We start from the raw sequence: 14,741 nt of genomic DNA, 5'->3' as shown, positions 1-14,741 counted from the left end.
AGCAGTGGGAAGAAATAGCTGAAGAGATACTTTTCAATTTATATACACACCCTTCTCACATAAACCAGAGGTAGTTATCAGCTAACTAACTTAACTATTAGTTTGTTAATCAGCTTATCTTCTGAGAACAGGGTTTGGGTGTGCAATATACATAGCAATCAACTACTTGAAGTTCACATGTCTGTCCCAGCGATTGCCCAACATCGCAGCTTTTGTTTTTAAGACAAGCATCAGCAATGCTCTTTTTCCTTTGGTATTACATGTATTTGAGTGTGTATAAAAACCCTGTAAATTACCAGGTAGATTCAAGATGTAGTTATTCATCATTAGGAGCTGAACCTGAGACCCTCAGAGTTACCAGCAGAAGCCTTCATCCCATCAAGACGCCCATCGCTGGGCAGCTGTATTTTCCATAGGTTCTCTTTGACTCAGTGGCTAGCAGGAAATGCATAGCACACTGAACAATGAAGCACAGGCAATTACTGAAAATAAGTGTTCTCCATTACAAGTAATTCCAGGCTACATTTCTCTTAGTTTCTAAATTATAAAAAAAAAAAAAGAGACAAGAAAAAAAAAGACATTCATGGATTGTTGAACTTCATTCTTTTTTATTCAAATAAACGGACTTTGAAGGAGGAAAAGGAGACTATAAAGCTTTGCACAGCAAACTGTTTCTATACATAGCTGTAAACAGGCACATAGCTAGTCTATAATAAAGCAAACTGTGCAAATCTACTTAGGCACAGTATCTTCAAAACAGATGTACTACCCACAGTTAAGCTTTGAGCTATTCCGAGCAACGCTGAAGAAAACAAACATTTTCCTATCAGTCTGCCTTCTCAACAAAATCAGTTCAGCCAAGACTTATGACAGGAGGGGGATGCTTTGCTGGAACAAGAAAGGGTAGTGCGGCATGCTCTTACAAACGGGTGGTGTGACTCTCAGCAGGGGACTGGGACACCTTTCGCCTGGAGGTGACCATGCCTGTGGTTTAGCTGGGGTGAGTCAAGCTGTGCCTGCTCCTAGGGCTGGTAAGCCCTCCAGGCTGGAACAAGGGCAGAGGTGGGTGGAAGCTTTTCTGCACATGACTAAAATCTGAAACACAGCTTGGGCATTGCTGCAATCGTATTTTAAGGTGGCCAACATGGACAAGCAGGTGAGTGAATTTGCCCCTTTGGAAACCAAGCCCTTTTATTAAAAAAAAAATCGTAACAATATTTGAAATTGTGACAATCTAATTGAATCAGTTTAAATCATTATTGATTATTACTCCTAAAGCAGTTCTAGTTATGGGAAAAGTCACAAGCAGGCCATGCTTGCTGGTGAAGTTTCAAGGAAAGTCAAACCACTGAAATGGATGAAGTCAGTGAGCAGAAGAAACCATCAGAAACCAGAGCTGTGTTGAACTGCTAACCTCGCCATAGCCAGCAGGCAGCTCTCCCACGAATGCAAAGAAAATTTACTCAGCTTCAATTCATTCAGATAATTGCATTCCATATGCACTGTTAATTCACATTTAAACTAATTGGCATACAAAAGATTTTCCTAGTTTATGTGGAAAAGTTAGCAGAAAAATTAGCATAAGGTGGTAAAATCTGTTTGTGCTAAAATCCTGCAGGATTAGAACCTTCCAGGAATAGTCAGGAATACTGTGTTTCATTAATAGGTTTAATCAAAGCATACTTTAGTCAACTTATTTCTCCGGCATAGAATCACAGAATGGTTTGGGTTGGAAGGGACCTTAACAACCATCTAGTTCCAACCCCCCTGCCATGGGCAGGGACACCTTCCACTAGACCAGGTTGCTCAAAGCCCCATCCAACCTGGCCTTGAACACTGCCAGGGAGGGGGCAGCCACAGCTTCTCTGGGAAACCTGTTCCAGTGTCTCATGACCCTCACAGGGAAGAATTTCTTCCTTATATGTCACCTAAATCTACCCTCTTTCATTTTGAAACCTTTATCCCTCGTCCTATCACTACACCCCCTGATAAAGAGCCCCTCCCCATCTTTCCTGTAGGGCCCCTTTAAGTACTGGAAGGCCTCTATAAGGTCTCCCTGGAGCCTTCTCTTCTCCAGGCTGAACAACCCCAACTCTCTCAGCCTGTCCTCATAGGAGAGGGGCTCCAGCCCCTGATCGTCTTCGTGTCCTCCTCTGGACTCGCTCCAACAGGTCCATGTCCTTCTTATGTTGGGAGGCCCAGAGATGAACACGTTAAAGACATTGCCAACTAATTAAAAGAATTCTAAATGACTGCTTTTCTGCAAGGAATTTGAATTTCAATTTCCATCTGAATAAAACTTGCCGCAAATCATGAACAAGTAAACAACCATCTAATAGGAGCAGATAGACAGTGTTTACTATTTCTTAATGTATGAAACATAAAATTTTAAGAGCCCAAATCAAAATGTCAGGCTGGTAATGGCTTTAAAACACACTCGTGTGTATTTAGAAAAAGGAAAAAAAAGTGGCAGCCACCCTTTCTGATCTTTTAAGTTGCCTACTGAAGTCTCCACATGGTTCGCCCTCACAAAACACATCCCATTGCTGTGGGAAGGGTGGAGATCCCAGAGAGCTTCTCAGGCAGGAGCTGCCGGGAGCTGCTCAGGACACAGTGGCAGGGAGAGGGGACAGGCTGGTCAGACACGTGTAGGGACTGGCCTCCTTATGCCCACGGGCAGGCTGCGGGCCACCCTGTTACTCACCAGCCCCGTGGGCAGCCAGGTGCTGTAGTCTGGGTGTGGGATGTGCAGCTACGCAGCTCACGACCAACAGCCTGGCCACCCTTGATATGATGCATCTCCGGGGATACAAAGGATGGCCAAACGTAGTTTAAACGTGTGTGGTTGTGTGAAAATTTGTTGCTTTGGTTACCAACAAACAGGGAGGGGAAGAAATCTTTTAGGGAGGGATAGCAGGGCAACGTGACCTGGAGGACAAATACAAAACAAGGCAGAAATTGATTATCTGAATGAAGCTTTCCCACTTGCTGATCTGAACGATAATTAAACTGGCGATTCAAATCAACGTAGCCTGGTGTTGTCTTATCCTCTTCAGTTTCATATATTTTATTTACACATAGATAGTAAATTTCCTATGACATGTCTTGGATTTTTAGAATGCATGAGTAGCCAGTGAATGTTAAGCAATGAAAATGCTGCACTGCTGCTTTTTCATTTAAGGGCAAATAATGTCAACAGAACTCAGGAATAAGCGCCAGTAATGGGGAAATGGCATGGAGAAATGTCTCCCTGCTTATTCAGATCTTCAGCTGGGGAAAAGTCAGGAGCAGTATTAGCATTAATTAGGCTGCCAACTACCATTCAGATCTCCTGCACTGAAGTGTAAAACCCCAAATTGGTACAAGCTGGATAAAACAGAGCACTTTTACTGTTGGAGGAAGAACAGGGGGAAAAAAAAGAAAAAAAAAAAAAGGAGAGCAATTGTGGCTTTACATCAAGTATATTTCAAAATTGTCTGTTAAAATATGTACCCACATCACAAAACACTTTTAAAAAACCAAGTATTTTTAAATGTATGTACAACAATGCAAAAATATGCCTGAATATGTATCTAATGCGAAAAATAAACCATTTAATAAATCTCCCTTCAAATGTTCCCTTGCTCTTCAACACCTTAAAAAATAAAGGAAAGAGCTCAGTAAACAAATAGGAGTTAAACCACAAACTAACAGACAGGCAAAAGCAGTGCAAAGCAGACACTTAAGAATGGAGAGGCATCCTATTCAGCTTCCCATTCCCCTGGATTACACCACCACTATGGTGCCACTTGTCCTATGACAGTTAAGTTTTGGTTTTAAAAAGTCAGCCCGCTGCTCAAGCTATAAGAGGCTGCCTGTGGCACTCATTTTCCACGCAAGCAAAAGAAGTTAATGATAATCCAACTAAGCACCCTTTAAACCCCCTTAAACAGGGGTGAATTTCATCCCAGGCAAATATTTCACGTTCTGTGTACTCCTGCCAAGCACAGAGATCCTATCCAACAAATAATATGGACTAAAGTCTACCTGGACAACTGTAGTAGGAGAGAGACTTCTGCTGTTTCACAGTTAAATGTTTAGTTATCTCTTCTTTCTGCATTCTCTAGGAAACTGCAAAGAGGGCTCTGGTCTTACAATTTCAGTAAGTCCAATATCTTGTGTTTGTGACACTGCAATTTCATTGGTAATTGGGCTCCTAAGTATTTCTGAAGACCAGGTCTGAATGTCTGAGTTAAATGAGACACTTCAGTTGCAAGAGAAAATGCTGATCTGGTTCTAATTTGGATGTGTTCAGGTGACTGATGTATATCCTTTATCTTGCTAGAGTAACTGCTCTTAGAGTACAGCTGGCTGTATGTGAAATACAGCTCTTGTTTGCAAAAGTAATCTGAGGAGGTTTCAGTATTGCTCCCTATAGGAAAGGTGGTAGGAATGGAAGCACTATTTAAAAAACCTGCTTATAAGGCACTGGTGCAGCAAGGTTTGTGATGAACATGGTTTTATGATTTCTATGTTCCAACTGTTTAAAAGTAAGTCCATTAAATCAACCATAAATAGCAATAAAAAGACATTAGAAAAGTCCCAAATCAAAGAAATCAACTTATTGAAACTTAGTTTACAACAGTCCCACTTCAGTGCACACACTAGCTCCTGCACGGTTTTTTAAACTCATTGTTGGCTCATGCTCACCCTATATACAAAAGTCCACCCCTAAAGTCATGATGGGCTGAATATCTTCTACAAACAAGACATTTTTAGATGACATCATATAGTTACACATTAAACTTACAGATGACGGACAGGTATTGGCTTACCACTGTACATATCTATTTAAAGTTTTGGAAGAATAAGAATATACACAAAATATACACTTAATTCACATAGTAAAAGAGCCCTCAACATCTGCTATTTTGTAGGCCTATGCATTTCTTCTACTGAAATTCTGCAAGTGGAACTATCTCTGTGCCAGCTCCTCTTCATAAGCAATAGGATCACTTCCAAGGTAAATTAGTTCTTCATGTACATGTAACAGAAACAGCAAAAGCTCAGCCTCTAGTCATCACTGTCGCTCCCAGACTCACTCAACTGCAAGTCATTTCCTATGGAAAACAAAAAAAACAACAAAACACAACAAGCGAGTAGGTGTTAATTCACATTTCATGGCAATCAAACCAAAGAACAGTCACATTTATGCTGGAAGATTTAAATAAGAATATCACAAGAAATGAATGCAAACATCATCTGTCATTTAATGGAACTGCTCTCCATGCCCAAGAACACTACGGTCGGCTCCAGGCCAAACCAAACCGAGTGTCCACGGCTCCACAGCCACCAAAGCTGCTCCCTGGTGGGAGAACAGCACTCTCCATGCTAGCAGCTGCTCCACACAGCCAAGCTCCCCTGTATGGCTCTGGGACAAGGCACTGGCAAATCCCCTGGCTTTGTCGGCCCTTTTAAAATTGATTTTTTTTTGTTTTAGGGCCATTTGGGTAGGCAAGGCAAGGCCTCCACATGTCAATAAACCAAAAGAAATGTTAAAGCCATCACAACTTAAGGCTATCGGCTGAACTAAGCTGACAAATGCTGTGATGGTGAAGGCCCCCCCCAAAAAGTGCAAAGAGAGAGCAGACAAAAGAAGGCCAGGATATGGATCAAACCCACAGTCTCAGACCCTGTTTTGCAGAGCACTTGTGATTTGGTGAGGTGGAGGGGATAAAAGGGGGCAAAAGAATCACGCCTGTGTTCTGATAACTGAACCTAGCTCTTCCAGTGTTCTCCCAGAGCCCTGTCCCAAAGACCTGCCGAGCAGCTACGCAATGGCTATACCCTGATTTCTTCATGTCCTCTCCCCTTCTATGAAACAAGAATTTGCATTAGGGGTGACTCTCCCCATGTAGATGGTCACCAGTGACTTGAATGCTCAAGGACATATTTATTAATCCTTGGCAAAAGGATTGTAAATCCAAAGGCAGAAATCACTGCCTGAAAAAAGGAGCTACCCTATGAGTTCCCAAATTCTCCTGGAGTCAGAGGCTTCTGGACATTCCATGACCTCTGCAGTATTGTTATCATGGCCCAGGAGAAGCAGGGAAGAGGCAGCTCACAACCAGAAACAGGGAAATGGAAAGAGTCCTACTGACTTTGTTAACTTTGCATTTCACTTAGACATTCATTACTGACAGGAAGACTGAGGGCCCTCTCCAGTTTTCCACAGCAGGCCTTTTCAGTGTTGTCTGTGTAATATACTTGTCTTCCTGAAGCTGGAAACCCTACATTTATCTGTATTTAAACTCCACCAGTTCCCAGTGTGTGGGTGCCAAGAGATGTACGCAAACATGCCTCAGGAGGAATTAAGAACAATTTATGATAACTAAGTTCTAGTTTCTTGTAAATGCACTATTTAAACTCCATTGAGTTAGAATACACCGGATCTAGCATAAGGAAAGAGCAACACAGATGTACATCATCTCCCCAGAGAAAGTCTCACGGGACAAAACTATGCTTTAAAAACATTTTTTTTACACTTTTTAAAGGGTGGATTGAATTTGTATTGATTCAATGCATGCAAACACCATAGTTGTAATATTTTAACCAAATACATGACACTTCAAATTTCCCTTCAAAATGTGGTATTTGTGAAAATGCAGCTGTGACCAACACAGTATAAAGTAAATACTCTGACAATGCAATACAGCTAATAACGAAGACCCCAGAGACTGTGCATTTATGAGCACAGGACAGCCTTGTGCTATTCACAATGCTTTACAGGCCTTTAACTGACACATCCCCACTGCTTATGTCTAATCTGTGTTTTCACAATAAAATAATTCCCATCCTCTGGTGCACCAGATCCTCCCACACTGATGCTCTTCTACCCACTCGCTCCATGCGGAGGCCTGAATCCAGGCTCAGCACAGTCAATGGGGGGCATTGTGCTCATGCCCACAGGCTCTAGACCAACCTGAAGCAATCTCCACCCCTTCAGACAGGTCTCGGCCCTCTGTTCAAAAAACCTGCCCACATATTTCAGCCAGCCCAGCTCCCTGGGATGGCAAACTGCACTTCATGGAGTTAGCCTAACATGCTAAGAAAATGAGTGGTCTCAAGCAGCTTCCCACAGCGATAAGACACAAGCCTTTACTTACGGAGCGTGTTCATGAGCTGATTGCTTCCTTGTGGCCTGCTAGTGCCATTAGCAACAGCATTCCTGTTGTTATACTGCTGGTGCGGTGGCTGGGAAGGGGAAACATGTGCTGGCTCTTCCCCCTCACTGCTGGAGCTTTCATCTTCACTCCCAGATGAGTTTTCTGAATCCGATGAGCTGCTTCCACTGCTGCTGCTCATCTGCTCAATAATTTCAACCTCTGCTCTCAGCTCTGAAATAAAAGGACATTCATCTGGTTGAAACCATAAACAGGGGCCCATGGAATTTTGGAAAAGAATGTGAAAATGCAATAGTTTTCTCAAATATAATTTATCACATAAAAATATCTCACATGAAAGAGACAGGAAGGAAAACAAAAAAATTCTGAAAACTTTTTTACTTAGTTGTTGTAGCTAAATTTAAAGAAGCAACAGCATAGGTTAGTATCATAAAACCTTCACTTCCACCATTATTATTTATATACTTTACACTCCTGAAAACACTTCCCGCTTCATTATTTTCGACAGGTTATATGCTTTACAAACAAAGTAAGTACATTTCCTGATTGAGTTTTCCTGATTGAGTTTTACAGGCCCATTTTTAAAAAGCATCTTAACGTGGAGGAATCTAAATTGGTAGGTGTCAGTGACATTTAGGCTTCTGGAAAACACAAAAGGGGGGGGGGGGGGGCACAGGCACATGATCACAACAGAAACTGCCTTGACTTCAGATAGTGTATGAAACTGCTCCAGTGCAAAGCCACACAACTAATTTTGAACAAACTTCAGAAGCAGATGGGTGACATCAGATAACTTTGCAGTGGGGCAGATGAGAATATCCACATGCTGGGGAGTGGTAATAATACCTTAACCTGCTATAGAGCTTACAAGTAGCCAGGAAAATACAGGGACTACTCTGAAACTGGGAAGTTACTCAAGTCAGACACACCCAACTCGAGGGTTTCCAGTGCAAAGAAACACTGGAATACCATGACAGCACCACAACAGTCACATCAGCAACAGCTAGTGTTGGCTGAATGACTGGTCCTAAACAGTTATTAAGGTAAGTCACCCCAAATCATTTGTCATAATTATAAGTGGCCTAAACACTATTAGAGGACAATTCTTTTGTATCCACCCACAAAGTTGAGTATCTAATGACTCAGTTCACCTAGGCAGGTTTCCACAAGAGAACAATATTCACATATATGTTAAGTATAGGATGTAAAACCCTCAAAATTTAGGCTTTTATTGTGTTAGCAGTTCTATACCCACAGGGTTAGAACTCAGTGCTCGCCCTGGAGAAGTCACAGGCTAAAAGGACAAGAATGAAAGAAGGGAGAGATGAGGTATTGTCATCTCTACCTGACAAATGGAGAGCTGATGCCAGAAGTCATTCACCTGAGGTCAGATGTGTGTCAGAGTGAGATGAATCCCAGCTCCTCAGCTGGGGACATCCTTCTTGTGTATAGCACAGGCAGATCATCTAAAATGAGTCTTTACTTTATGTAAAAATGGCACAATTTTAATGCTTCTTATCTTCAGGCCCTGCAGGAGTAAGTCTGAGCAACTGGAACTCTTCCCTTTTTTAATAAGACCCATTTTCCTTGGGCTACTTAACACTACCACATTATTTGCTGGAGAGAGCTCCTCTAGATGAGCATGTATTGTTTTGAGAAATTAAGTTTTCTTTTGCCGGTTTTAAAATTGCTGTTTTTCAATTTCAAAGTTAAGAGCTCAATTTCAACTGCTATAGTTATATTGAATCAGAGGCAAGGAAGGTGTATTGAAAGGGAACAACCCTATGACTAACTCCAGCTGCGTATTTAAACAAGTGGCGTATTTAAAAGAGTGGGGCTCTTCACTCAACTTACTTCCTAAATCTAGATCACTGACTAGACCACCCGTGCTCTCTGTACTTTATTAGTATGCCAGGTAAAGCTTACTCATTCATCTTGAAGACATAGTGTGAGAGAGCATTGGAAGAGGGAGAAAGAATATATGATTAGGCCAACAGAAGATGTTATTTTGCACTGTAATGTCTTTCTCCCTTATTCCCTTCCAACACAGTCATGCAGGCTTTAAAAATCCATTTCACACCTGGAGTCTGATACACAGACAAATGAACACTTGTAAGTCACTGTTCTCCGTCCACCCATATTGAGGACTTCAAATTGTAAATGTTCCCTGTGTTCAAGGCTAAGGTATTCACAGGGGAAAGCTAAAGGAAAGGTAAACAGGAATAAAGGTTCTTTCCCTTTAAAATGCTCAGATTTAAAGTTTTTTCTCCCTAGTTTAATAATGTAAAATTTCCACATACTTCTAGTGATGGAGTTGTTAGTTGTAAGTTATAGTGATGATAATACATTGTTAGAATATCCTGGATTGTAGCAAGTACAATCACCTACAGACCACAGTTCATATTGCCAAAAGATTCAATAAACAAGGCTAATAAAGGACAAGTGTCTGAGAATTACACACGTACACTTACAGAGCTAGAGAGTCTATGGCTGAGATGGAGGAGTGTTGGCACACGGGCTGAGAACATAGCAGCCCAGAAAGCAGCATATAAAATAGTGTAAAGAAGGTGAAGTAATTTAAGAGGCATTGGCGGTGAAAGGGAAAAGACACAACAAGAAATGCACTCCAGAGAACTAGAGAAAAAAAACCTAAACAAGAAGTTTGATCTTGATACAGTAGGTGAGGAGATAACTGAAGGAAGTGATGCAGTCTGGTGAAGGGGAAAGGAAGATTAGCCTGGCTAATTTTAAACAGAATTAGAGATTAGTGTCTGATTGAAAAGTGAGGGTTTTCTGCTGAGAAAGCAGAAAACTAAGAGCCCATAGAAGAGGTTTGGTTATCAGGAGGGGAAGACATAATGCCTTGGAAGAAGTGCTAAGGCCCACTACGCTGAATACAGGCAAAAAAAGCAAAACAGAGCCAATATCACAAGCTTCAAGGACTGGGAAGTTAAGGGTGTTACCAGTGACAATGGTCACGGGTGGAAACATGGCCTGAGCCATCTTCTAGTCAACTTTTGCCTCAGACTGTCAGCTTACCCGCAGGTCTCTCTCATCTCTTAATTCCTTGAGCCCAAAATTCTAAACATCTCATCTGTGCAGATGAGAAAAAAGTAAGAGTTTTCACTAATGTTATGGTGGCTGCTGCATCGCTACAAGTCTGCCAGGCAGAACTCCAGGAGGACCACTAAGGAAGCCTGTTCAAAACCCTCTTGTGTCACACTGTCAAAGATGGTGGCTAAGCCAACGATGACACCAAAGCCTTGTAGGAAAAACACATCTGCTTTAAAATTGTCCAATTTTGCATTTTCCTATTTGCCTGTTACGCTTAGTGCAGTCCTAGGTACTGAAGCCTTGGCTAAACATTTCCTTGTGGTGCCTCCAATTAACATAGTTGTGTGTATACGTGTATGTATACACTAAGCTGAACAATGAAAGAGTCAGGCATTTCCTAGATCTTTTTGCATGGTAAGATCAAATGCTTCATGTTGATGCACCTTTAAGGTTTAAAAGATGACAAGTGTTAAGATGTGCAGCAGTTACTTTTAAAAAAGCTTTCCATATAGTACAGTTTTGAACACTTGCCTTAACTGAGTCTACATCATCTGAAAAGGCTGACATTGCTAGGGGAACCTTAACTTGTGCACATATCATGTTACAACTGTAGGCTTTCTTTCAAGAAAACAAAATGGCTTACTGTTTTACACTAGCAGTTTTTAGAGTAAAAAAAAAAAAACAAACCCAAGGTCAGAAATCATTATACAAACAGAACAGCCCTTCTCAACAGGGCTGTCTTCTGTATATATTCAGTATCAAATGCCCTAATTTCTTTCCATAATCACGTCTAAGGGTTCTTACTGCTTCTCTCAATTCCAATAAGCTATGCAGAATTTTAACTAATGCCCTAACCTTGGGTTGCAAGAATACCAAGAACTTTTGGAAATAAAGTCATTCAGCTTTAGGGAGGATAAGGTTGCATGCCTATAGCAGAACGCTTACTGTTAATAATGGTATGCAAGGTGGAGCGAAATAAACTTGATACTGGCACTTTGAGCATGCAGAGACGGCAGCAAGAAGAGGCAGTATTTTACACTGAAGTGCAAAAAATTTGATTGAGGTGTTCTTGAGAGACAAACACAGTGCTATGGCATAATCCTTACATGCTACAGCTGCATTTTAGGTAAACAAGATCTGCTCAGATTTTTAAGCACTGAATTTACAGTCTCCAAACCAGAAATATGTTTCTGTGGGTTTTTTTCCCCAAGTACATCATGCTGTAATTATGTCAATGTTATTGAAAACATTTCTGTTGTGGTCAAATACATCTGATAAATGCTGATAATTTCAGGCACATAAATGGCTGGATTGCGGTAGATGTTTGCAAATGTTCACTGCTTAATGAAATGTTATCAGATGTAGCCAAGAATTCAAAAGAACAAGCTCTTATCCTCTCTTTTGCTCCCTTCATGCAGGAGGACAATATAAAAGCTTGCAGGGAAAAAGACTCCTCTGCTGCAGGGCCCTAGACACCGGCTCCCAAAGGCCTCTCTGCATGAAGGAAAGGACTGGCTCAAATCCCACAGGCTCTGACTCTGTCCTCAGGCACCACCGCTGTTTGGACAGTTGTGTAATGGGACTGAGAACTGACCTACCTGAAAGTTTGTTTCTCAGCTTGTCTGTAAGGGGAGCTATGGGAATGCACAGCTGAGGGTACCGGGTGGTGGTGGGGGGGGGGGGGCGGGGAAAGCAGAAACCTGTGCTGAGGTTACCTGAAAGCTATTGCTAAACATCACGAAGACTGCGTGTCTTAGCACACCCTTAAGTAGGGCACACTAGGAGCAAGAGAGTGTCATAGCACCAGAGATCCTTTCAACCACCTCTTTTGGGGATTGTAAGGTCTGTGCTGCATCCATTAAAGAAAAAACACAGAATTTCAGCTTTATCTTTCTTTCATACAAAGGAGGTACTTCACCCAAAAGGAAATCTACTGCTTCAATGGAAAGAACACAGTCTCTTCAGAACTTACAAGCCTTTGCTCATAAAAAGACACATTAAGGGAAGATAACAGGACTGAAGACTATCTCACAGCTTTTAGAGTTACGTTTTATATTTTCATTGTAGAATGGTGCTGTTTTAGTTCTACCCTTCCCAAGTAGGTTCTTATGATATAAATGGTTTAGTAATGCTGATGCTCTAGATAATAAATGCTGGAAAAAAAGTTATAGAGAGCATATACTATAAGCAAAAATGAACTTGCTCAGGGATTTGCTCTCTTTTTGGGCTTTGAACAAGTTTCCCTATAAAACACCAACTTAAAGTCCTATTTTTGGTAAAAGTCAGGTGTTCTTTTGCTTGATTTTGGAAACAAAACTCTAAAGGTTATTTATTTGGGGGTACTTTTCCAGTAAAAGATGATCAGGTGGCAAAAAATTCCTAAGACATTTCTAATCAATGTGACTTATATTTTAGACCACTAGAAAACAGTCTTTGTAGAACAGATGTCACCCCAGACAAACATAATTATTTTATTATAACATGACCTTTACAGATCGCTGTATGTATACAAGAGTGCCCCAATGGTTAAGTAACTTATTACACACTACAAGACATTTAAAATGCACAACTAATTCAATTTTTAAATTGACATATCACCTGTTATCTTTCTCCTTACAGAAAATAAAAATGGCAATGCAGCTAAGGGAACTGTAGCTAACAGACTCTCAGATGTTGATTCCGTCTGTTGACCAGCATCCAGGTATTGAAAATACTACTGCTGCAAAAGAGTGAGACCAGTCAGCACCTATGCAAACACACAGATAGCTTAGCAGTAAAAATGTCACCTAGTGATTACCATGAACTGAAAAAATACCCTGCTAAGTAATTAACATAGTCTGGGCAATTAATATAGGCTAAGTCTACAGGCAAAAATAGCTACATGGGACAGAGGAAAAAAGAGAAAGAAAAAGAGACTCAGAAAAAAACCCACTAGACAGAAAGAGCAATCTTAAAATAATTGCATCTGGTGCCAGACAAGAAACATAAGACAAGCAAATAAAAATCTAAGTTTAAACTCTTCCTCATTCTGACTGTGGTATCCACAGCAAAACCAGGTTATCACACCAGTGTGAAAGGAAGGACATGGACAAAGAAAGTGTGCCCCGTCCACAGCAGAACAATGAGACAAAGCATTGCTGGAGCAGGAGACTAAGCTGAGCCAGTCATCCCTTCAAGGTACTTTAACAAAAGTATAGCAACCATATGGCAGATGTGATCAAAGCTACAGAGGAGTGGTTGAGGTAAAGGGGAAGCTGCAGGGTTGTTCACTCCCTCATCCCTCCCCTACTAGCACTACTTAGCACGGCACAAGCTTCAGGTCTTGTGATGGGAACACAGCCACCCAGCCCTTCCATCCTACTGACAAATGGCTCCAACCTTACTCTGTGCAGGAATAACTTTTGTCCAAGTTATCTGATTGCATAACTAGATCTTGGACCATTAGCTTTTGTTGTTGTTGTTGTTGCCTAAGACACCCATTCAGCTTGTCTAGCACTCAGCTACAGGTTTCTGAATTCATGCTTATTTCGTCTTCTTTTCAGAACAGAAAAATAGTTTGGAAGAGTAAAAATAATCCAGAAAGAGGAAGTTCTCTCATGCCAGAGAAGACTGCAGTATAAATATCTATGCTGGCAGAAGAGAATAAATAATTCACTAAGATGCCTTAAAACGAGATATAAAGATGACAAACCAGCTGTCAAGTACCATCTTTTAATCCCTGAACACTCTAACGTTTTTATAAATTGCACAGTCATAGTTTTTATTAGAAAGAAGAAAGACAAAACCAACGAAACCTCCAGAAACTACAAACCCTTCTTTACCTCTTTTAATGTCATCCAGCTGAGGCTCAGGAGAAGGATTATCTTTCAAAGGAGAAGTTTTAGGTCCAGCTGCTGGCTTGGTTGGGGCTCTGAACTGTGAAGGAGGCTGAGATGCTCGGGCAGACTGTTGTTCTATTCGGGCTTGGATCTTACTGCTGCCCTCTGCTCTGAAAAAACAACCAGAGACATTCAGCAGTACTGAGCAACTATGTCCAGCTTTTTCAGTATCCTTGTACTAATGAATCATCTGTGACTTCCTTTTGTACAGATCTCTACTTTGTTTTATAAATGGTGAATTACAGCTTTCTGTATGCAACACTTGCTTTCAATACAAATAAACATATACAGCTACACTGCAACACTCTTACAAAATGTATTTTCAAATCCAGATGTGCTTCAGTGGTGCCAAATTCTCTACTTGAAGAACAATGAAGGCTTAAATTTAGCAATTAGTATTTGTATTTTTAAAAAAGAATAAGCAATCACAGTAATTTAAAGTAACTGCATGATAAAACAAATCCACTCCTAACAAAATCCTACTTAAAACAATCACAGCAAAAGAAACAATTTTCTCACTTGGAAATAAATCATCTCAAACCGAACTCTTAGAGGTCAACCTGACTAGAGCAATCATTCTTACTGCTAAATACAGCATACAAGCATTTAGTTCCTGTTTTTCATTCATTTGCTATTATCCCTTAAA

General features: G+C 40.9%; 1 protein-coding gene across 1 annotated transcript in view; it reads right to left on the bottom strand.

The window, feature by feature from the left end:
- Positions 1 to 586: 586 nt before the first annotated feature.
- Positions 587 to 14,741, bottom strand: part of EAF1 (ELL associated factor 1) — a 23,169-nt gene continuing 9,014 nt past the window's right edge. The window contains exons 4-6 of the mRNA XM_074860338.1: positions 14,039 to 14,205; positions 7,146 to 7,376; positions 587 to 5,099 (exon numbers count right to left, since the gene is read on the bottom strand). Coding sequence (XP_074716439.1) covers positions 5,053 to 5,099; positions 7,146 to 7,376; positions 14,039 to 14,205 — 445 coding nt within the window. The 3' untranslated portion in view covers positions 587 to 5,052. The remainder of the gene's footprint in view (positions 5,100 to 7,145; positions 7,377 to 14,038; positions 14,206 to 14,741) is intronic.

The sequence above is a fragment of the Strix uralensis genome, chromosome 1 (assembly GCF_047716275.1).
Source record: "Strix uralensis isolate ZFMK-TIS-50842 chromosome 1, bStrUra1, whole genome shotgun sequence".
Lineage (NCBI taxonomy): Eukaryota > Metazoa > Chordata > Aves > Strigiformes > Strigidae > Strix > Strix uralensis.
The sequence above is the reverse complement of the archived record's forward strand: the minus strand, read 5'-3'. Positions and strand labels throughout refer to the sequence as shown.